The following is a 22,472-nucleotide window of genomic DNA, read 5'->3' as shown; positions in this document are numbered from 1 at the left end:
GTGCCATGCTGTAACTCAGGGGTGGGGTGATATGCAGGCTGTATCTATCAGCAGCTTGAGAGTGACATTTCAAGAATACCACCTTCATCCGGTCAGGAGTGTGCTGAGAAACTTTCAGTGGCTCCCTACTCCTACAGGAACGTAGTCTGGCTCCAGCCCTCCTCCACCCTGTTCACTGATGAGTCACTGCATAAGGCCTGTCATCCACAGTACAGTGGCATGGGGGTGGGCTTTGCAGCCTGCCTCTGTAACATTTATCCTCACATCAGGCACGCCCACTGACATCCTCCCTGCCTTTTAGTTCAGCACAGTTTCTGCCTCTTTCATGCAGCCATCTCACTGATCATCCCAGCGCAGAGTCCCCCACCCCTCAGGTGCCTGTAGCCTTTGTCTGGCTGTACCGTGCATTTCCTAAGGATGTTCTTGGAACCCTGGGTTCTGCAGGTAGATGGGGCTGCTGCTAAGTGGGGCACAAGGCTCCTCCCAGTCCACCTAAGCACCTCGACTGCTACCTGAATTCCACATCAGATTCCATGTTGTGATGAGTTTTGAAAGAGGATAGTGTTTTAAAACCACTGGCCTCTGTAATTTATCACGTGCCTGCCCTGTGAAATACTGCTTAACTGCATTGTTTAAAAGTAATTTAAATATGTTTTACAGTACTTCTTTTTTTCTGATTTTTAAAAGTAATACAAGTTTGTTTTAAGAAAATTTAGAAAACGCAGAAATATATGTGAGAAAATAAGCCTGCCAGGATTCCTACTTACTTAAGGAGTGCTGAGCCAATCTTCTGTCTTGTAATTTGTTTGTTTTAAAGAAAATTTAGATTACTTGTCAGTGCAGCTATAACCACTCATAATATTTAGGACACATTTTCTCTTTTTCTCTTTTTAATGTTTTTCCTTTTTTTTTTTTTTTTTGTTACTTTTACAAATAGCAATTATTTAAATTCATTTTTTTAAATAGCACAGGTTCAAATTCTAAAGTGTACAATAAAAAGTCTTGCTCCCACCCCTGCTTCAAGCCATTCAGCCCAGCCAGTACATGCTGTATTGTAGCTTGTCTTTTTGACTTAACAATATAATGTTTTCCTCTGTCATTACTAACCTTTTTTTTTTTGTTTGTTATTTGCACCCAACATATTATAAAATCAAAGCATTAAAATATATGAGTAAATATTGAAAGTTCTTCCTACTTCACAATAGAGATGACACTGTTAATTTGAGCAGCCATCTCCTGCTAGACCTTTTTCTGTAAATTTATGTTTTCTGAAAATTTACATATATATGTTGGGATATGCGAGCGTTGGTTTTACCTAAGTGAGATTACACTGTATCTAGCATACTGCTGCTTTTGTTTTCTGTCTTTTGTTTTTAACTTGGCAATATTTCTTGACGGTTTGTCTGTCCACACCTAAGCCCACTTCTTTCTTTTTTTAAGGCTGAATCGTGTTCCATTGTTTGGACAAACTGTGATTTTCCAACTCTTTCCCTATGGATGAACATTTCAGTTATTTTCACATTTTTATAATGACTCCTAATGCTGCTTTGTACATAGGTGGTAACATTTTTGTAGGATAGAAACCTGGAATACAAATGCTTGGGGCAAAAGATGTGCATGTTTATTGTTTTGATGGAGACCACCATTTCCCCTTCACAGATACCATTCTAATTAATCCTCTTACCAGCAGTGTATGAAAGAACTCACCCCCCTGAGACTAACTAACATTCAAGAGGTGAATTTTTTTTTTGGCCAATCTGAAAGGTAAGAAATGCCACTACTTTTTTTCCTTTTTTTTGAGACGGAGTTTTGCACTTTCGTGCAGGCTGGAGTGAAGTGGTGCAATCTTGGCTCACTGCATCCTCCGCCCCCAGGGTTCAAACGATTCTCCTGCCTCAGCCTCCCAAGTAGCTGAGATTATAGGTGCCTGCCACCAAGCCAGCTAATTTTTGTATTTTTAGTAGAGACAGGAGTCTCTACTAAATACAGCCTTGCCATGTTGGCCAGGCTGGTCTCGAACTCCTGACTTCAGGTAATCCACCCGCCTCAGCCTCCCAAAGTGCTATGATTACAGGTGTAAGCCACCACACCTAGCCATCAGCTCATTTTTAAATGTATATGTATTTCTATCCTGGTTTTCCAAACATATACATAACTATACATATTGATTAGAATCATGCCATACCTTGTTCTCTATCCTTTTTTCCTTTTACATTAGGTCAGGGACTTTTTATCTGGTCATCGCATTCTCTCCAAAAGCTCAGTTGTTCAGGGTTGCTGGCCTGTTGAGCTATTGCAGATAACCTGGAGTGTTTTTTATTTTAGTTTATTTATGTCCTTGATCTTCAAAGATCCTGGGAATGACAAGTCATAGAAAAGAAAGCAGAAGAAACACCTCCTGCAGAGAATTGGCACAAGGAGTGTCCAGTAGACAAGCACCAAATGAAAATCAGAATTAGATATTTGCTCAGGGGCTTATCACTTAGGTATTTGGGAGGGAGGTCCCTAAAATATCACCATGAGCTCTTGTTATATATGGATATTGTATACTCTGTATTATATGTTAAGCTTGACCTGTTCCATGCGTTCTGCTATGAAAAGTACACAGCTTTGCTGTTGTTGTTTGGATAGAGAGATTATGATGGTTTCAGAGCATTTAATGTCAGTGGAAACATCCAAGAGTCAGTGTGGTGTGATGGAAATAGCATTGAACTGGAAAGTCAGGAGAGCTGGCTTCAGACTCTAGTTCTTCCCCCGACTGACCAAGTAAACCTGGAGAAGACGCTTAACCTTTTGGGTCACCTGTGGTCTGTGTGGCAAGGATGACCTGGGTGTAATGGGTTTGGAAAGCTTGGTGGAGGATAGGCTAGCAGTTAGAGGTCAATTCCAGCTTAACATTAAAAGAGAGCTCTCTAAGAATTGGCACTTTCTAATAATGAGACTGGCTGTATGCTGCCAGTTTTCAGAAATGTTCTGACAGGCGGTCAGTCAGCTCTCTGCAAACAGACACTATTCCTACTGTCATGTCGCTTAGGGTCAGTCGCAGGAGACAGCCAGCTAGCCAGGAATTTCCCCATGGTCGTATGATTACATAATGACAGTGCTGAGAAGTGTCATGGAGGAGAAATACCGGGTGACTTGAGAGTGTGAGACAGGGTGCTAAACAAGGCAGGGGAGTTGAAGGGCAGCCTCTCTGAGAAAGTGATCTTGGAGCTGGGATCCAGGGCATGGTCAGCAGTCAACAAGGTGAGAAAGTGAAGGCACAGAGGAAAGGCAGCATGCTGGCTGGAGGCAGGTGGAGGGATTGCTACTGGCTGTAGTGAGTCTCTCCTCCATTCATTCGTCTGTTCATTCATACATCCATTCACTCTCTCCACAAATATCGGTTAAGCGCCTGCTCTGGACCAGGAAGTGTTCTTGGCCCTGGGGATACACGTATAGGGAGCAAGACTGACAAAGTTCCCAGCCTCATGGAGCTCAGTGTTGCCACATAGCAAATCATTCCCAAACTTGGTGCCTTAAAACAGCCATCATTTTACACTTTTCCTCATAGTCTGGAGGTAGACCGGGCCCAGCCGGCTGTTTCTCATGCATGTGTCTCACACAGTTATTCAGGCAGTAACTGGTCTCATTCTCTGTGTTTTTGAGCACTTCAGCCTTGGCTTCAAACCCACTACCTGTCTCAGCTCACCAGATTCCTCCCAGAAAGGCAGTCCAGTGGCCTTGTGTGCTGGCTCCAGCATGCTCCTTGGGGTCTTACCTCCCTCCCCTGCCTCAGGCAGCTCCAAGAGTAACAGGTTTCTCCACCTCAGGTTCATTCTTGGGGAATAGGAGTGATGCCCTTTTGTCATTCCAGGCACCTGCCTAGCTGACCCAGGCCTGAAGTCCCCAGTGAGCAAGGCTCTTCTGTGGGGCTGAGAGATATCTGGGTCCGGGGGAGGCATAGTGTGAGGGCTTGAGGTGAGGCTGCGCTGGTAGTGGTAGAGGGCTTGAGGTGGGGCCATGGAGGCCATGGGCAGTATTTGGTTGACATCCCTGGAGCATTACAGGAAACCCCTAAAAGACCAGAGATCTGATGACTCCCTAATGGGAAGATTACAGAAGATAGTCCTTCTTGGAAAACAAGATTTGTATTACATTTTAAAATTAATCCGTTAGAATGATTTGTCTTATAAAACAAGGCTTTCAGGTATGTCCCTGAAATGCACGTGTCCTCTAGGATTACTTGATCTCTAACTTAAAGAGAGGAAGCATGGATGTCCATCCTGATTCTATCAGTTATTTTATCACAATCAGTGATATGGCAGTCTGTGGTTCATTATCACAGAGTTGGTGCGCAGAGTCAATGTTCTATAACCAAGAGTTTGCATTCTACAACAAACAGTCCCACCACTGCAATTTCCTACAACACACAACAGTGCCCAAGGCCCCATGGGCCTTGTAAGAGAACTACAAAAACAAACCTCTAAATATTACAGTATAGCTTTTTGCCCTATTTGATAGACATATTAAGTAAGAAACTCCATCTAGAAATTTGATAATACAGAATAAGTACTTGCTCAGTTAGCTGCAGTTTGTGGAAACTGGTGTGTAAATAAGGATCATGGCCACCCCCCATTGCTTTTCATTGTCAAAATTACTTGTGTCAACCACTTTTGCTCCCAAATTTCTCATTAAGTTATATCAACCTGGAGTTACGTGTTTCATTACAACTTTTAGCTAAGCTGAATCAAAGCTTTGGAGCTTTTAAGAGTTTTGATTTTGTTGTTGTTGTTTTATTTTGTTTTTGAGACAGAGTCCCACTCTGTCACCCAGGCTGGAGTGCAGTGGCGCAATGTTGGCTCACTGCAACCTCCACCTCCCTGGTTCAAGCAATTCTCCTGCCTCAGTCTCCCAAGTTGCTGGAACTACAGGTGCTCACCACCATGCCCAGCTAATTTTTTTTTTTTTTGTGGCATTTTTAGTAGAGACAGATTTTCACCGTGTTGGTCAGGCTGGTCTCAAACTCCTGACCTCAAATGATCCACCTGCCCTGGCCTCAAAGTGCTGGGATTACAGGAGTGAGCCACTGAGCCCGGCCCCTTAAGAGTCTTATTACCTACTTTATTAGTGGGGAGCTGGGACTCTATGCAGTTCAGATTTCCTCCAAAGCTAAATGTCATAATTGTAGGTAACAGTGCCCTTAGCTCTATTTTTGTTCTAGGTGTCACTTTATGAGTGCAAATTGTGTGTGTGTATATATATGTGTGTGTATATATATGTGTGTGTATATATATATGGGGAGAGAGAGAGAGTGTGTGTGTGTGTGTGTGTGTGTGTGTGTCTTGAGAGCTTGTTTTGGGATCTGAGTCAGAGAATCCTTGGATCTCAGCACATGGAGGGCTCCAAAAGGTCACCCACATCAGCCTCTCTATAGCATCACCAGCAGTGGCGACATACGCTTGGCCACCTCCATGGGCAGGAGGGCTCATTCTATACTGACACTGTCAACCTCCCACTAAGTGGGACAGCCGTGTTCTCAGACTTACTTCTAAGGACATAAAGTTCATGCCCACTGGCACTGGCAGTGATAACGAGCTACAGGGTTCCTGGTGCCCCACTCCTCTTCATGAATGAGTCATAGAATGACCTGCCAGTGAGTACAGGGTCTTGCCAAAGCTCTGTAGGTAAGTGTGATCCCAGCCTAAAAAGGCCTCATTGGGCAAAACGCCTCTCAGTGGCATACGTGAGTGCTCCACGCGTCCATGAGTCTGTGTGTCCATCCAGAGCAAAATCCCATTCCTAGATAATACTGTTAACACAGAAATGCAGGCCTTGGTAACCTGTGCTTTCAGGTGTGCCTGATTTACATTGCACAGCTATGAGTCTCAGGACTTGGTAAGCCTTTTTTTTTTCCTTTAAAAGTTTGACTTTTATCATTCAAGCCTTTATTGTATGCCACTTGCACTTCCAGTCTTGCAGCCTGCCTGTTTAATCTTCTCGTGCTTTCTTTGACATTTTAAGAAACTTTTAATTGACACACTTTGCTTGCAAAATTTTTTTAAAAACAGATATATTTTTAAAGTGGCTTTGTGGTGAGTAAAATCATGCCAACTGCATGTTCTCCTTTCTTTATTGAGGTACTTAGAGCTGCTCTTGACATTCTAAAATAATAATGCCAGTCTCAGATGTAACTACTTTGAAACTTAAGAAAGAGCAAAGCAGTAACGTTGGATGGAACACAGACTTGTTCCAAAATGTCAAACAAACGATAATAATAACTGAAGAGTACATAAAAGTGAAAATCCTGGCTTGATGAATTAGTTATTTGAGTCTGTTCTGGCCCTGAGAAATGATCAGATGCCTTGACAAGTTTATCCTTTGTAGAGCTGGGGAAAAAAAACCTCAAAGGAGAGAGTGGTTAGAACATGTAGTTCACAAAAGAAAAAAAAAAGTTTACTATTTCAGGGATTTAAAAATACTAAATCTGCAGATTATCAGCCTCAAATCCTTGTAGGAAAAAAATGGTAGGTAAATAATTAATGCTGCCTATTTTAAAAACATGTAAAATATGAAACAAAAGGTCTGTTAGTGGAACACGTACAGTCCGTAGGCTGCAGGAGGCCGCTCTGCTGTTTGTCACTGCTGAATTACACCTGAGCAAACCAGCACTGATGTTTTTTAAACATACAATTATGACTGTATGTGTTTTGATTACTGGATTTGAAAAGTTCTGGTACTGTCATCAGATGACTGTGTTTGAGAATACTCTTTCAGAATAATTGTGCATGTTGTCACACCTTCTCCAGTTGTGAGTTGTTGCAAACATCCCCTTGCTCACTTATTCCTAACAGAGCCCTGACTCTATTCAGGCCTCTGCCCATTCTATCCCTGCATGGGCCTCTGCCAGGAGATGCATCTTGATTGGTTCCACCCAGTCATTGTGTCCATTCCCAGTGTCAGTGATTGGTTTGGGTGTGGGCATGTGACACATGTCAGCCAGTGAGATGCGATGGGCAGCCTGGGGGAGGGGTTTCTGGGGAAGGCTTCTTTGCTTCTAGTAGAGATGAACAGAGTTATCCCTTCTGCCTTCGCCCATGGCTGAGTATGGCTGTGATGCCTGGCAGTGTGGCTGCCAGCTTGCGACCCTGAGAGAAGCCAGCCTAGTAAGAGGACAGACATGGAAGGCTCTTGGCTTCCAATTGATGCTTGGAGTTGCTGAATCAACTAGCCTTGGAGCTGCTGTCCTAATACTATGGCTTGTCATGTGAGAATGTGGATGAGTCTCTTTGCTTGCTAGGGTTTTCTGTTATCTGCAGCCAAGCCATCTTTATAGATACATGAATTATTTAAGATAAAGCAAAAACTAAAGTGCAAAAAGAACAAAGGTGACCACAACAGTGTCTCATATCATATCTAAGAGTGGCATTCAGCCTGGTCAGTGACGAGATTTTCTGCCTAATGCAGCTTGTGAACGCCTGAGCACTTGCTCATTACACCTCCAGAAGGGAGCCCCATGAAGAGTGCCAGCGTTCTGCTAACAGCAAGTTCTAGATCGGATATTGGTTTGTCTGCTTAAACAGAAGTGAAATAACAATGGATTAAAATGCTGTGAGATTAATTTCTGTCTCCCAAAACGATTTGAGCTGGAAGGAAATCAAGGAGTGGGTGGCCTTGCCCCTTGGGGACATCTAGGGTCCTTCTCTGTCATCCACTAGGATGTTGCTTCCATCTGCATGGTGAAAGTTGCTCCTCATCATGTCAGTGTTTCAGAGCCTGGAATAGGAGAAAAAAGGTCAGGATGGGCTGGGGCAGGCAGCCTCCTTTTGATCTGGAATGGCCCTATTATGTCCAATCACGACTCATTGGAAGAATTTCATCACATCACTACAACCAGTTACAAGGGAGTCTAGGAAATATTCTCTTTAGCTGGATGGTCATGTATCCAGCTAAAATCCAGAGGGCTCTGTTCATAAGAGGAAGGAAGGAATAGACACCTGTGGCAATTAGAAGCATCTGCCATATAGTGTGTCTGCTACAGTGAAGAAGAACGTGACAAGGGCAGATTGCTGGGTACCATTCTGAATGTGAAGCAAGGGTTTCAGCCACGCAGGCCAGCCTCCCTGAGCAGCTTGGGGCCTTTTGCCCCTCTGACCTGCCCTGGCCTCTCTTCAGGTCAACCAAGGGGTTTGAAGCAGATGATATTTAAAACCTCTTCAAACTCTGACTTTCTCTGACATAGTCCAGTGGAGATTCTATTTCTAGAGTTGGGGAGAGGGAGCAAAGACAAGGGAGAAGTAGGGTAAGTAGCTCACATGTGGCGGGTGGGTATTAAAAAAACCATCAGCAAAATCACTGCTAATACTTACTGAGAGCTTATCAGAGGCTAGGCACTGTACCGTGTTCCTTACATATCTTAACCCTGTGAGTCCCTCCCTACACAACCTATGAAATGGGCCCCATGATTGTTCTCACTTCGTAGATGGGGAAACTGTGGCTCATTCTCAGGTAGAGCAGGGCTCCAGACCCAGCCAGCTAACCCTTGGGCCCGTGCATTTAACAACCTATTGTGGGTATGACTGGGAAATGAGGTGGGATTTGTGGGGTGTGGCCAGATCATAACAGGTCCTTAAAGCAGGGCAAAGAACATTGGTTTTGGTGCTGCCCTTTATTCAGGGCCTGCTTCAGGATCAATCTGCAGCACTGATCAGCACACCCCCTGTGTGAGTCTATTTTGTGTTGTAAAGGAATACCCAAGACTGGGTAATTTAAAAAGAAAAGAAATTTATTTGGTTCACGGTTATGCAGGCTGTAAGATGCGTAGTGCCAACATCTGCTTCTGCTGAGGCCTCAGGAAGCTTACAGTCATGGTGGAAGGCAAAGGGGGAGCCAGCGTATCACATGGTGAGAACACGAGCAAGAGACAGAAGAGGAGGTCCCAGGCTGCTTATAACCAGCTCTCACATGAACTAACAGAGCTAGAGCTCACTCACCACCAAGAGGACAGCACCAAGCCATTCACGAGGGATCCACTCCCATGACCCAAACACCTCCCACTAGGCCCCGCCTACAGCACTGGGGATCACACGTCAACATGAGATTTGGAGGAGATACACATCCAAACCATATCACCACCTCAGCTCCCCACTGGCTCCCCCGACAGCCAAGAGGTGGCTGTTGCCACTCCACATCACATCCGGGCATGACAGTGACACAGGTCAAATCACCCCTCACCACCCTAGGGTAGAAGACAGGCTGCTTTTCAGGAGGACACCCCCAGATGAGAGAGGTGTCTGGGAGCGTCTGTGGTGCAGCAACGTGCAGAATGTTCCAGGGGAGCCACGCCTCATGACTGTTAAATATCCTTCAATATGTTGCCCCTGCTGAGACGGGCAGGGAGGCCTCTGGGCCTGCTCCTGTCCAGTATTCCCCAAGGAGGCCAGGTGCTGGGAGGAGATAGGACCCTGGCCCTAGAAAATAAGGGCAGGTCCATGAAGTGGGCCTGTCTTTCAAGCTGGCCTGCCTGGTAGAGCGGATCCTGCAATCAGACCCCTCTTCCGGCTCCATCCTGCAGCTCAGTCAGCTTAGTGTCCAGAGGGCACTCCAGGGAGGGAGTGAGAATCAGTGAATGCATTGTCTGGTCCCACTGATGGTAGGACACCTTGAGATGAGTGGGGAAGCTGGCCTGGGTAGAGGGCTGTGGGTGCTGGGCCAGGCAAGCCCTCCCCTTGGAGAAGCAGACCCAGACATGGCAGGGGCGCCCCAGCTCCACCTGTGTGGCCTCTGGGCAGCCGGCTTTCTCTAGACACAACACTTCCCTGCGTGTATCAATGTTCGACGTATCATCTCCCTTCTCTGGCTCCTTTTACAACCCAATACTTCCCCACCACTTTTAACACCATCCCTTGAGTTCATTCTGTTTTCCTAAAATTCAGTCACAGATGCACCAACACCAAACTGCTCTTTGAGATGGAGTTCCGGCATTGCCACTTCAGAAGACCAATCTGCCGTATCCTAGCCTGGATGCAGTCTTCTTTCCTCCTGACAGCACTGGTTTGATAGAGCCCAGTGATCTGTGTACTCCCTACTTCCCTCACCAGACTCTATACTTCTTTTTTAAAAAAAAAACTTCTTGAAACTTTTCTAAAAAAAATAACACCTTTAACTTCCAACATACACAGAAGCAGAGAGGGGCAGATAATGAACCCTCAAGGATCTGTCACCCTGCTTCAACTATTGTCACCATTTTGCCAATCTTATTTCATCTATTCCCCTTGACCTTTTTATCTCCTCTGGAATATATAGATAATATATATATATAACTAATATATATAATCTATATTATATATAACACATAATATGTATAACTAATATATTAGCTATGTATATTATATATAATATATAAATTATAAATATATATATAATTTTTTTTTTCGAGATGAAGTTTCTCCTTGTCACCCAGGCTGGAATGCATGGCACGATCTCTGCTCGCAGCAGCCTCCACCTCCGGGGCTCAAGCGATTCTCATGCCTCAGCCTCCTGAATATCTGGGAGTACAAGTGTATACCACCATGCCCGGCTAATTTTTTGTATTTTTAGTAGAGATGTGGTTTTGCTATGTTGGCCAGGCTGGTCTTGAACTCCTGTCCTCAAGTGATCTGCCTGCCACAGCCTCCCAAAGTACTGGGATTACAGGCGTGAGCTACCACTCCCGGCCCCTCTGGAATATTTTAAAGCAAGTCCTGGGTCTTGTATCATTTCTCCCATAAATACTTTAGTGCCTTTCAGTTGGGACCCTCCATATGACAAAAATTGTGTCCTGTATCCTGTGTCCTGTGTTCTTACCACTTAGAATAGTGCCTGGCACCTACTGGCTCTCAGGAAATGTTATCTTGAATTGACAGAATGAATGAATGAGTGCGTGAACTGGCTTCAGCTTTTAGAAATGAGCCTGCAAATTAAGTGGAGAACTCTGGAATGTGAATAACTGCTGTGAACTCACAGCCCCTTCATCCCAGGTGCCTTCCTGAGGTTTCCAGGAGGCTCTGGAATCTGCCCATCTTCATCAGACTTCAAGGCTGATTTTTCTTAGGCAAACATCTTTGATTTTGCAATTAAACTCCATTTTGATGTGACCTTGGAGAGGGAGAACTATTAAGATATAGCTTTTACCTTTGCTTGACTCATATTTTGTTCACAATTGCAGACTTGAAGGGTTTTTTTTTTTTTAATTATAGTGCTGTATTTACTTAGGCCAAAATGATTCTGACCAAAAAAATCAACGTGTAGAATATATCTGAAGCATTTTCTTTAATACTATATTTCTATTCTTGGTAATGGTATTTTAACTGCACAAATGAAAGGTAATTGTACATTTTCTTTCTAGCAGTTGTGGTCATGTTTAAAACCTTAAATTCTGTATGCTTTGAAGGAGAGCCTGGACCAGAGTTTATCACTAGATGTGGTGTTTTCAGCTCTTACAAGGTAAAAAATAGGCCAAGGCTTGGGCTCTGGAACTCTCTGGTGGTAGAATAGTAGCTTGTAAAAATGCCTTTGACATGTTCTTTTTTTCCTTTTAATTCAGAAGTGGTATTCATCATAATGTAACGGGAACTGCTTATTAACTAGTACTATATTTCAAAATTGTATTCTAAAATCTTTTCTTTCACAGCTCAAACTTGTAATAAGGTTGAATTGAATTAGCTGGGTTTTCTGTTTTTTGTTTTGTTCTTCTGTTTCATCACGAATTCAGTGTAATACTTCAATTTCTAGGTTTAAGATATTTTTACCATTAGCCGGGCATGGTGGCGGGTGCCTGTAGTCCCAGCTACTTGGGAGGCAAAGGCAGGAGAATGACATGAACCTGGGAGGCGGAGCTTGCAGTGAGCCAAGATGGTGCCACTGCACTCCAGCCTGGGCAACAGAGTGAGCCTCCGTCTCAAAAAAAAAAAAAAAAAAGATATTTTTACCACATGGTTTTAGCACAGGGGACTGGAGGTGTGCCCAACAGACATGTGATGACTGACAACTATTTTATGTTCAACCTGGACATAAACAGTCATTTACACAGAAGTATTTGTGTGAATTGGATTTGGTCATGATGCGATATTGAGCCAAGAGCATCTTTTCCACAGAAGGTGATGGGACTTGAGAGATGTTTGGAGATTAGAAGATGTGGGAGCTGTAATCCCATAGCATCTCACCCTGCCGATGCAGCAGGGACTCTTCCTATGGATCTTATTTTTAGGGCTGTGAGCAAGCAGGCTGTGGGGGTTCTGCTCTGGGCTCAGAATCCTGGCTGTCGCCTGGCATGACTTATATGAGTCTCACCGGGTATCTTGAGGAGCTGCCATAGACCCCAGGGGTAGACGCAGAACTCCTATGGAAAGAAGTGCAGGAAGATGGCAGGAAGGAAACCAAGGACTGCGTGACTTCTTGAGTGGCTGCAGGAGCCTCCTACCTACGTGGGGATGGAAAGGGGGAAAGGGAGCTCTGGAAAACTCAGGCTAGAGATTGGACCACAGTGCCAGAAAGAGCCAGTTGACTGGTGCCTCATCCTCCTGGGGTGGGGCCCAACAGAAGCTGAGGCAGATGTTCCAGGCTGGAAAACCTAGGGCAAGGCAGGGACACAACAGCTGAGTCAGCCCCTGGGAAGGCTAACAGTGGCAGAGGAGCCATGAACATGGTTGCAGACATGGCTGCCTACCCTGATGGATGGGATGGGGCCAGTGAGTAGGGGAGGGGCCAGTGGCCAGGATTTGAAAGCAGAGCCACAGCATGGAGCAGAAGCAATAGTTGAGGGAAAAGGGTGAATGCTTGTGTTTAGATTGTGGTATAGGTGTCTGTGTGATTCTTCCAGAGTGTGGAAGTCAGGCATAGTACATATCTGCTCAACAGCAGGCCTCTGCCTGTTATGAAATTTGCTCCCCACCACCACCTGCTCTTTTGTCTCTTATCCTCAGTCTTATTTAAAAAGCAGGATCCTGCAGCTCAGAGAAGGGTAGCCAGTTGTCCAGACACACAGAAAATAAGCAGCAGAGCGAGGAATTGAACACAGATCTGCCCATCTCTGGAGCCTCGTCCTTTACACCACATTAGGGCTCCTTTCAGTCTCTTCCACTGAAGTATCCCCAGCGAAGAAACACCCACAGCAGCAGAAACATGCACTCCACTTCCTATGTTGGACACACACACCCCTACTCCTTGGGGTCCTAGCTTCAGCTGCAAACTTCTTCAAATCCATGTGAATTTTGGATTCTATCATCATTATTTAGCCATTTTAAAAAACCAAGACTAAAGTATGGTCATTATTTTCAAGTTTTCAAGTGAAATGGGCTCCAAAAGAAGGCATGTGTTTATCCTGGGGTTTGGTGTTCCTCTGGCCAGGCTGTGTACATACCCTTAGGGCTGTGATCAGACCAGACTAGTCCCTAGCACAAGTAGAAATAACCAAAATGCTGACCATGGCAGAGGCTGTCAGAGGAGAGTCAGAAGTGGGAGGGTGCAGACCCCAGAGAGTATCAAGGAGAAACGGTGGATGTTCCCACTGTTCAGCAAATGAAAAGTCACAGATAGGTGGGGATGTCAGCAGTGCAGACTAGAAGCAGTCAGGCAGTTACACGATCCCTGCCATCTGGTTAACCTAACATATTTAAATCTAAAACTAAATATAGCTTCTTTCCCAAAAAGCACTCCGCATATTAAAGAACATAGACAAGATGGAGATTTTCATGTCGTGCCTACAGATGAGGATATTGAGATCTAGATCCTGGCTTAGAATTTCCTGGTGAAGATGCAAGGCATTTCCTGTTTATTCTATCGGTTAGCTTTTGCTTTGTATGAAACTCCCAAAACTTACTGGCTTAAAATAGCAACCATTATATTTGCTTGTAATTCTGGGGACTGGCCATGCAGTTCTTTTAGTCTGGGCAGACCACTGATAACCATCTGCTGGTGGTGTGGCTGGAGCAGGGTGGTCTGGGATGGCCTCATTCACAGGTGTGGTGACAGGAAACTGTCACCACAGTTTGTTTGAAGGGAGCATCAGCTGGGACGGCTTACCTTGGCTCCATGTGGTCTCTCATGCCCCAGCAGTCTGGCCTAGGGTCTTCACATGGTAGTCTCAGTGTTGCAAAAGTAGCAAAGGAAGACAAGCCCCAATGCATAAGTACTTTTCAAGTCCCTGCTTGCAACACATTTGCTGTTGTCCCATGGTCAAAACAGGTTCCTCGGCCAAGCCAAAAGTCAGTATAGGAAAAGACCGGGTAAGCCCATGGATACAAAGGGCATGAAAAAATTGGGGGCTGTTACTGCAACAATTTATCATGCTATAAAACCTAGACTTATAGCAAGTAGCCACTGTTTCCACCGAATGCCTGCCTGAAGACAACTCTAAACCATACAGTGGCTAATCCCGTATGAAAAGGCAGTGTTGGCTGGGTGCAGTGGCTCACACCTGTAATCCCACCACTTTGGGAGGCTAAGGCAGGCGGATCACCTGAGGTCAGGAGTTTGAGACCAGCCTAGCCAATGTGGTGAAACCCTGTCTCTACTAAAAATACAAAAATTAGCCGGGTGTGGTGGTGGGCACCTGTATTCCCACCTACTCCGGAGGCTGAGGCAGGAGAATCACTTGAACCCAGGATGCGGAGGTTGCAGTGATCCAAGATCGCACCACTGCACTTCAGCCTGGACTATAAGAGCGAAACTCTGTCTCAAAAAAAAAAAAAAAAAGAAGAAAGAAGAAAAGGTAGTATCAAGTGAGACCATAGGAAACATGCTTAGCTGTTCTATTGGCCTCTCCCGCCAGTCAGGGAAGGGGAAATCCCTTAAGAGCATGGAAGCAGGAAGTGGTTGAGGGACCAGACCTGACCCAGCAACAGAAACAAGGCCCTCGCTTCCCACATGCAAATGCAGGGCAACCAGCAGGCAGGTCGGCCTCTGAGGTGATGACACAAAAGACACACACGGCATCAGAAACCAGAGGTGAGTGATTCCCCAGGGCCAGCACAGTGGCTTCCCAGTCCCAGAGTGAGAGGCCTGAAGACAAGATTTGTGCCAGAGCTGCGGAGGGAGGGATGTGCAGGAGAACACGTGTACGTGTAGTACTGAGCTTGGAGGCACTGACTCTTGGTTAAGGATAGTGACTCATGGGACAGAAGCATTTCCCTCAAACTCTTCCTTTCCATCTTGGGCCTGGGAGAATGGCTCCCACAAAGAAGGGTGGCAAGAAGAAAGGCCATTCCGCCATTAACGAGATGGTGACCTGAAAATACACCATCAATATTCACAAACATATTCAAGAAGCATATTGAAGAAGGGGCTTCAAGAAGGTGCCTCTCCAGCACTCAGAGAGATTGAAGGGGAGGAGGAGTTCAGATGTGCACATTGATACCAGGTTCAACAAAGCTGTCTGGGCCAGGGGACTAAGGCACGTCCCATACCATCATGCGCGGCTATCCAGGAAACATAATGAGGATGAAGATTCAACAAACAAGCTCTATATTTGGTTACCTATGTACCTGTTACCACATTCAAAAATCTAGTCATTATGGATGAGAACTAACTGCTGATTATCAAATATGCCAAATAGAGTTATAAAACCACAAAATCAATAAATAAAATGAAATTGGGATCTGTTTGTTAACAAAGATGCTGGTTGCTGGACACCCAGGTGCAATCATAAGGTACAAGTGTATTTTCATCAATCTGTTAGCAAATGTTCTCTTTTGGTAGAAAGTCTGACAGGTCCCTTAAACAAGTGGGTTTTCAAAGTCACCTTCTGGGCCCTTGGGGAGGAGGTGAGAGGCAAGGGGCTCCGGGAGTCTGGCTCCTGCTTCATTCCCAAAAGTTGTGCTTTTCATAGTACAGCTTATTGAGATAGGATTCACCCCAGGTGTACAGCTCAATGGCTATATTCAGTTATATTCACAGTTATGCAACCCTCACACATTAGCAGATGAGCTTTTATCTGATTTTATCTATCTGGTCTCTGAAGGAGATTATATTTGAATGGGGAAAAGATTCAAGTTTGAAATTACTGTTACAATCTAACTGTAGTTTAAGAACCATTTCTAGAGAGACTATGGTTTGCAAGTTCTCTTTAAAATCCCAAAGAGACCCAGGAAATAAACTTGACTTCTAAAACTGATAGGGTAAAAGTTATAGTAGTCATTCATTTTTTTTTTTTTTCCACAGAAGGGACTTTTAGGGCTTTATTCAGCTTTTTAAAAAAGTCCTTTTGCACACTTCTAATGTGGTTAGGGGAATTTTGAATAGGCAGGACGAGGCTTCCAGAAGACCCATCCATACAGCTGAAATAGGCTTAGTGGTCCAGGATGAAAGGTGGTCTCAATTAGCAGATGGAGCCAGTCAGTGTAGGAGCAAATCCTTTTGCACACCCAAACCATCCCCCAAGGAATTACTGTAGGACATGTTGCAAGGATTGTTGTTCAGATTAAAAATTACTATTAAAGAAGACCAAGATCATTTCAACAGAATGTCCATCAAAAAACGTTGAAGATGTAAAGGTTAAAGGTCACAGCAAGATGAGTCCATGTGAAGATTTCCCTCATTGTCCGGCACACTGTAAATACTCAGTAAACATCCTTTGTGTTTTTCCTTGAGAAGGTCATGTCTGTAAAATATCTCATTCCCTGTTGATGTCAGACAAACAAAGCATTCATGAGCTGGTTTTCTCCTACTAACTCGAAGGGAGCATTCTCGCTTGGGCTTATTTGGGGGCACAGACTAATCATGGAGCATGCTGCTGTTCTCCAGCCAGACATGCATGCTTCCCTGCCAGGGGACTGGGCTAATCAGATTATTTTCAGTTGACAAATTTGGTTTTCCATCTCTAAACACTCATTTATCACCTCTGCTTTATTCACAGGACATGTTCCCGATTTGAGGTGAAACCATGAAGAGAAAATAGAATACTTAATAATGCTTTTCCGCAACCGCTTCTTGCTGCTGCTGGCCCTGGCTGCGCTGCTGGCCTTTGTGAGCCTCAGCCTGCAGTTCTGTGAGTAGAGCCGGGCACTGCAGGTCGTGGGAGGGTAGGGGCTTCGTACGAAACAAGGAGGCCCCAAAGCCTTGTTTTATAAGTGAACAACAAAGTCTTTTTATTGTTGGCGCTCACACTGGCCGGTTGCAAGGGGGGACCCTAAACCACCGAGCAGTGTGCTGTGTGCTCTTTTGACTTTTGCATGAATTCCTGAACTGCCTGGTTATTCCCAGATTTTTCAGATTCCCCAGATGGAGACGCTGAGTGGCCCTGCTTGACTTATGCTGAGCTACACAGAGCAGAGGTGTTTGGCCCTTTGATTGGGTTCTTGAAAGTTGGGTGTCTGTTTAGCGTTCCGTCAGCTGCGGGGCTGGAGTTGTTTGGGGGAGGGTGGGGAGATTAGGTCACTAGTATCAAACCCACCCCACAGGCAGCAGGGGCTGCATGGGAAATCCCCTGTGACGAGACAGGAGCACTCTGATATAGCCAGGCCATGGGCCTCACCATGCAGCATCCTCCACTGAGATTCCTAAGCTCAGGCCAGGCCCCAAATCTGTGTACATTACAGTTCACCTAAGAGTGGCTGTTCTCAGACACAGATGTGGCCCCAGGATCTCCTTAGTGGCAACCCCTCAGTGGTGGCCCATGGTCTTCTGGGAGGCCCCTTGCCCTCCTGTGGCCCCTCTCTGCTTCTTCTGTGCTCAGATCCTGGTGCTCCTTTGCCAAGAGCGTTCTCCTCCTCACCCCTCTCATCCTTTCCCTTTCAGCCCTTGCCTCTTCTCCTCTAGGACCCTTCCAGCAATCTTTAAGGGTTTGGTGCTTCTTTTATATACATCAGGTTGCCCTGAATCCTTGAACCTGTTTCCCTCCCTCCTTCCCTTCCTTCCTTCCTCCCCCTCTCTTTTTTGAAATAGGGTCTTACTCTGTTGCCCAGGCTGAAGTGCAGCAGCACGATCACAGCTCATTGCAGACTCAACATCTGAGTTTAGGAGTTTAGGTAATCCTCCCACCTCAGCTTCCTGGGTAGCTAGGACTGGAGGCATGCACCACCACACCTAGCTAATTTTTTGTATTTTTGTAGAGACAGGGTTTCACCATGTTGCCCAAGCTAGTCTTAAACTCCTGACCTCAAGTGAGAACGTAAGTGTTACATAAGCATAAATCTGTGCATTATGAATTACTGCCATTTTTTACAGCACAATCATAAGCAACCAATAAAGCAATGAAATAAATGGAGCAATTAAACTCCATTTCTAGAGAAATGGGGAAATTCTAAAGTCATAATTTACCTAGAAGGAGAAGAGCAGTAAGAACGTCAGCCTCCCAAAGTTCTGGTATTACAGGCGTGAACCACTATACCCAGCCCCCTCCTTTCACTAACCATGCACTATTATAATTTTCAGTTCTTGTGTCTTTTCCTTCTACCAGATTGTCTGCTTGTTGAGAGCAGGACCACATCCTGTTTCTCTCTGTATCCCAGGAACCAGCACTGCCCAGCACATAGTAATATTTTGTAAATGTCTGCTGAATGCATTAATCCATGCCTGCTCTAAAAAGCAGACCCTGATTTTCTTTCCTTCTGTTGCTGTGTATTTAAAGCTGAGAAAACATCTGTGCGATGCCAGGAATTGTGTGGTTGCTGTCACCTGCCTTCTCTCCATTTAACCACCTCACCTTGATGGGTGGGAGACAAGCAGTTGGCACCCACACCGCTCAGGACAGCTGTGTGAGGAGGGGCATTTCTGTTGCAGTTTGAATGATGGAAAGAAGGGCAGGTGGCTGGGTGAGAGGAATGTCATGAGTGCACAGAGGACCATGGGGAAGGCTTGGCTCTAGGAGAAGGTGGTTTCAGGAGAGGAGGCTTTGAGGAAGTTTCCCTGATTCACTTCCAATTGTGACATATTCCCATGCACGTGCATATGACAGGCTATTTCTAATAGTAAAGAGAATTAAAAATTCTCGTTTTATCCTTCCAGAATTGGAAAAGAGGTCAAAAGAAGGTGGGCATCAGAAGTTTAAAAATATTCCATATGGCAAATGAATTGTAAAATATGAATCATTTCCAAAAAGTGTGGTAAGATTTTCAGTAGTTTAATTGTTTATAAATTTTCATTAAAAATTTTCCATCCTTTGGTTGGAGAGGTAGGATGTTACAATCAACCCTGATTTTATTTTGAGAGGCTGACAGGTTCTGAGACATGAATGTGTGTTACTTGTGTTTGTGGCATTTCTCTTGCATGAGGTGGTTTCCACGTCACTGAATTGGCCTGTGTGTTTTGCTTATATAACTCTTCTGAAAGTACCTTCTGTTTTAGGACAGCCAATTTTCAGCCATACTTTTTTAAGGAAAATTTTGCAGGGTAAATTAGCCTGGCTGGGTCTGAGCTCTTTATTCTTGGATACGTTGGAGATCGGAAAGATATTAAGATATGGACGTTCTTACCGCTCTTCTTCTTTTAGGTAAACCGTAACTTTGGAATTTCCCCATTTCTGTAGAAATGAGTTTAATTGCTCCATTTATTTAATTGCTTTGTTGGTTGCTTAGTATTATGCTGTAAGAAGCGGCACTAATTCATAACTCGCAGGTTTACGCTTATATACCACTTATGTTCTCATTCTTATCCTAAAATATGTGGACTTTTTCTTTACCATTTCTTCTTATTTTTGAATACCAAATTAGCACATATAACTATTTTAAGTAACATATTTGAGACAACTAAGTATAACTTGGTTTTCTCATGCTTTAAGTAAAGAGTATGGCTTTGTTATCTGAAATGATCATATATTTTATTTGGTCTTGTTGGTAGTTTTCTTTTTCTGATGTTTTGAATATGAAAAAGAAATAGCCCAGGATACGATTCAAAAATCAGATTGCTTAAATAAGTATGTCTTCCTCTGGAAACAGAAAGTATATAGTGAACCCACATACATTTATTAAGTGCTTATGTGTGTTTGACATTTTTCTACAGTGTGGAGGTGGAGGTAGTACGGAAATACAGAAAAGATTAAGATACAGTTCATAGTTTCTCAAAATATGTTCATCTTAAATGGTGCTCATGACTTGCTACATGCTAGTAGTCTTTAATAAAAAAATTCCATTTATGTTTTCAGGTCTTTAATGTTTTGTGTTTGGAAGGTGAAACATTCTGAAATTTCTGATGTTTGAATTGTAGAAGGGAACAGACAAGGCATAGATATTTTTAGTTATTGTGGTTAAAATATGTACAAATGGAAAAATAACTTCAAATTAAAGGACTCCTTTAGTGCAACAAGGAAAGACTGTCAGGATGTGAAGACTTAGGCATCATGAGTTATGTTTCTGCTTTTTGTGCTCATTTGTAATCATTCACTTCCTTCCTTGGCCGTTGCATTTTCTTAATGCTGATGTTATGCTCATTTCTCCATGTTCTGACCACCGTTCCCAAAATGGTGGCGTGACAGGAGCACGCAGGCTCTAGAATCATAATTTCAATGTCAGTTTCCCTGCCAAGCGACTGTGTGTCCTGTTCCTTCTTCTATAAAATAGAGTTAATTATTGCTGTTTTGCAAGGTTGCTGTGAGAACAGAGATGTTATGGGAAAACCCTTGGCTCATGGAAGCATAGCCAACGTAAACCCTTTAAGCAAACCAGCGCAGAGTTCCGTCATAGTGCACCATCATCAGAAACCAGGGCTTCTGGTGTTCCAGAAGTTGCCAGAGCTTATGTTACTTCAGCCACTTGGTGGGGAAACCTTTTGAAATAGATCACACATGTATTTGTTTTTAATCAGAGTGCGTTGGCCATGATGGGGTTAATTTATACTGAGCACATGGCACCCATATCTGGGGTTTCCTCTTGGGCAAGGCCCTGATTGGCCAGAGCAGAGTCGAAGGGAATGCTCACGGTGAACTGGAGATTCAGATTCCCAGTGGGAAAAGAGGACAAGAGGAGGGCTAACCTGCAAAAATGAGAGTGGGGGTTGTCGTCAGTATCTGAAGGGCCCTCTCTACAAGAGGAGGTGAACGTGGAGACACATTTCAGTTAAGCATATGGTAGAACTTGCTAACAGTCAGTGCCACGCAGAGGTGGAATGGATAGTGTGTTCTCCGTCACTGGAGTCTGCAAGCCCTGGAGGGCTGCTCTTTGAAGAGTGAAGTATTGGACAGGTCATTGAGTCTGATCCCAGTTAAAGTCTCTTTAAACTCTGAGGTTTGATGAATTTTATCTTTTCTCATTGATCCAGTGCCATGAGTATGTGACACTTTGTTCTTTAGCAAATGTTCTTTAGTTTCCACTGTGTGTTAGGCCCCAGGCTGAGAGTTTAATGTCTCATGGGCCCCAGGGAGTTCTTTGTCCAGTGGAAAAGAATCATAAGCAGACACCCTGGAATACCAGGTGCTGTGTGCTGGGACGGGTAAGAGGCAGCAGCACAGTGGGGTCAGAAAGAACATGGGCTCTGGAGCCAGACTGCCTGGATCAAATCCTTGTCCTGTCGCTTACCAGCTATGTGACCTCAGGCAACTTCTTTACCCTCTCTGTGCCTTGATTTCGCCACCTGTAAAATGGGGACAATGATAGTTCCTATTTCATAGGGTTGGCAAAGGATTCAGCAAGCTAATATTTATAAAACACCCGGAACAGTACCTGGCACATAGTAATCACTACGTATGTGTTTGGTTTTTTTTGTTTTTTTTTGTTTTTTGTTTGTTTTTTGAGACGGAGTCTCGCTCTGTCGCCCAGGCTGGAGTGCAGTGGCCGGATCTCAGCTCACTGCAAGCTCTGCCTCCCAGGTTTACGCCATTCTCCTGCCTCAGCCTCCCGAGTAGCTGGGACTACAGGCGCCTGCCACCTCGCCCGGCTAATTTTTTGTAGTTTTTAGTAGAGACGGGGTTTCACCGTGTTAGCCAGGATGGTCTCGATCTCCTGACCTCGTGATCCACCCGTCTCGGCCTCCCAAAGTGCTGGGATTACAGGCTTGAGCCACCGCGCCCGGCAATCACTACGTATGTGTTTGTTAAACAAATGAATTAGAGATCATTTATGGAAGGGTAGTATGAGAGACTAGAGCACAGGAACCCAATCCATCTCGGAGTTGGGGAGGACCCCCTAAAAGAGGTGGCATCTGAGTTCATCCTTTAAGGAAAGCAGGAGTGGTCAAGGAGGCAGTTGAGTACAGGTGCTCCTGGCCAAATGTGCAAAGACAGAGTGAGAGAACAGGCCCGGGTGAGTCACCTGTAGGTAACTGTGAAGTTGGAACGAAGTCTGGGACCTACCTCCTATCACTATACTATTCCTGAGGCTGTGAGGAGCCACTGAAGACAGGAAGATACCATCAGATTTGTGTCTTGGAAAGACTACAGTCCAGCACATGTTTTCCAAAGCACCTTCATCAGAGGCACCCGGGAAGCTTGTCAAAATGCATGTTCCAAAACCAAAAAAAAAGCACATTTTGTGCCCTTCCTTACAGTATCAGAATCTTGGTGGTAGCGGAACCCAGAAATCTGCATC

General features: G+C 44.6%; 1 protein-coding gene across 4 annotated transcripts in view; it reads left to right on the top strand.

Annotated features, from left to right (window-relative positions):
• Positions 1–22,472, top strand: part of PXYLP1 (2-phosphoxylose phosphatase 1) — a 66,329-nt gene that overhangs the window by 11,378 nt on the left and 32,479 nt on the right. For 2 of the 4 annotated variants that reach the window (XM_025375336.1, XM_025375337.1), the window contains one exon: positions 16,871–17,002. In XM_025375336.1, coding sequence (XP_025231121.1) covers positions 16,924–17,002 — 79 coding nt within the window. In that variant the 5' untranslated portion in view covers positions 16,871–16,923. Of the gene's footprint in view, positions 1–16,870; positions 17,003–18,960; positions 19,059–19,331; positions 19,445–22,472 lie in introns of those variants that run through there. The other 2 variants (XM_025375341.1, XM_025375338.1) reach the window with 2 other exon arrangements.

This window comes from Theropithecus gelada, chromosome 2 (assembly GCF_003255815.1).
Source record: "Theropithecus gelada isolate Dixy chromosome 2, Tgel_1.0, whole genome shotgun sequence".
In the NCBI taxonomy this organism is placed as follows: domain Eukaryota; kingdom Metazoa; phylum Chordata; class Mammalia; order Primates; family Cercopithecidae; genus Theropithecus; species Theropithecus gelada.
This window is presented reverse-complemented; position numbering and strand designations above follow the sequence as displayed.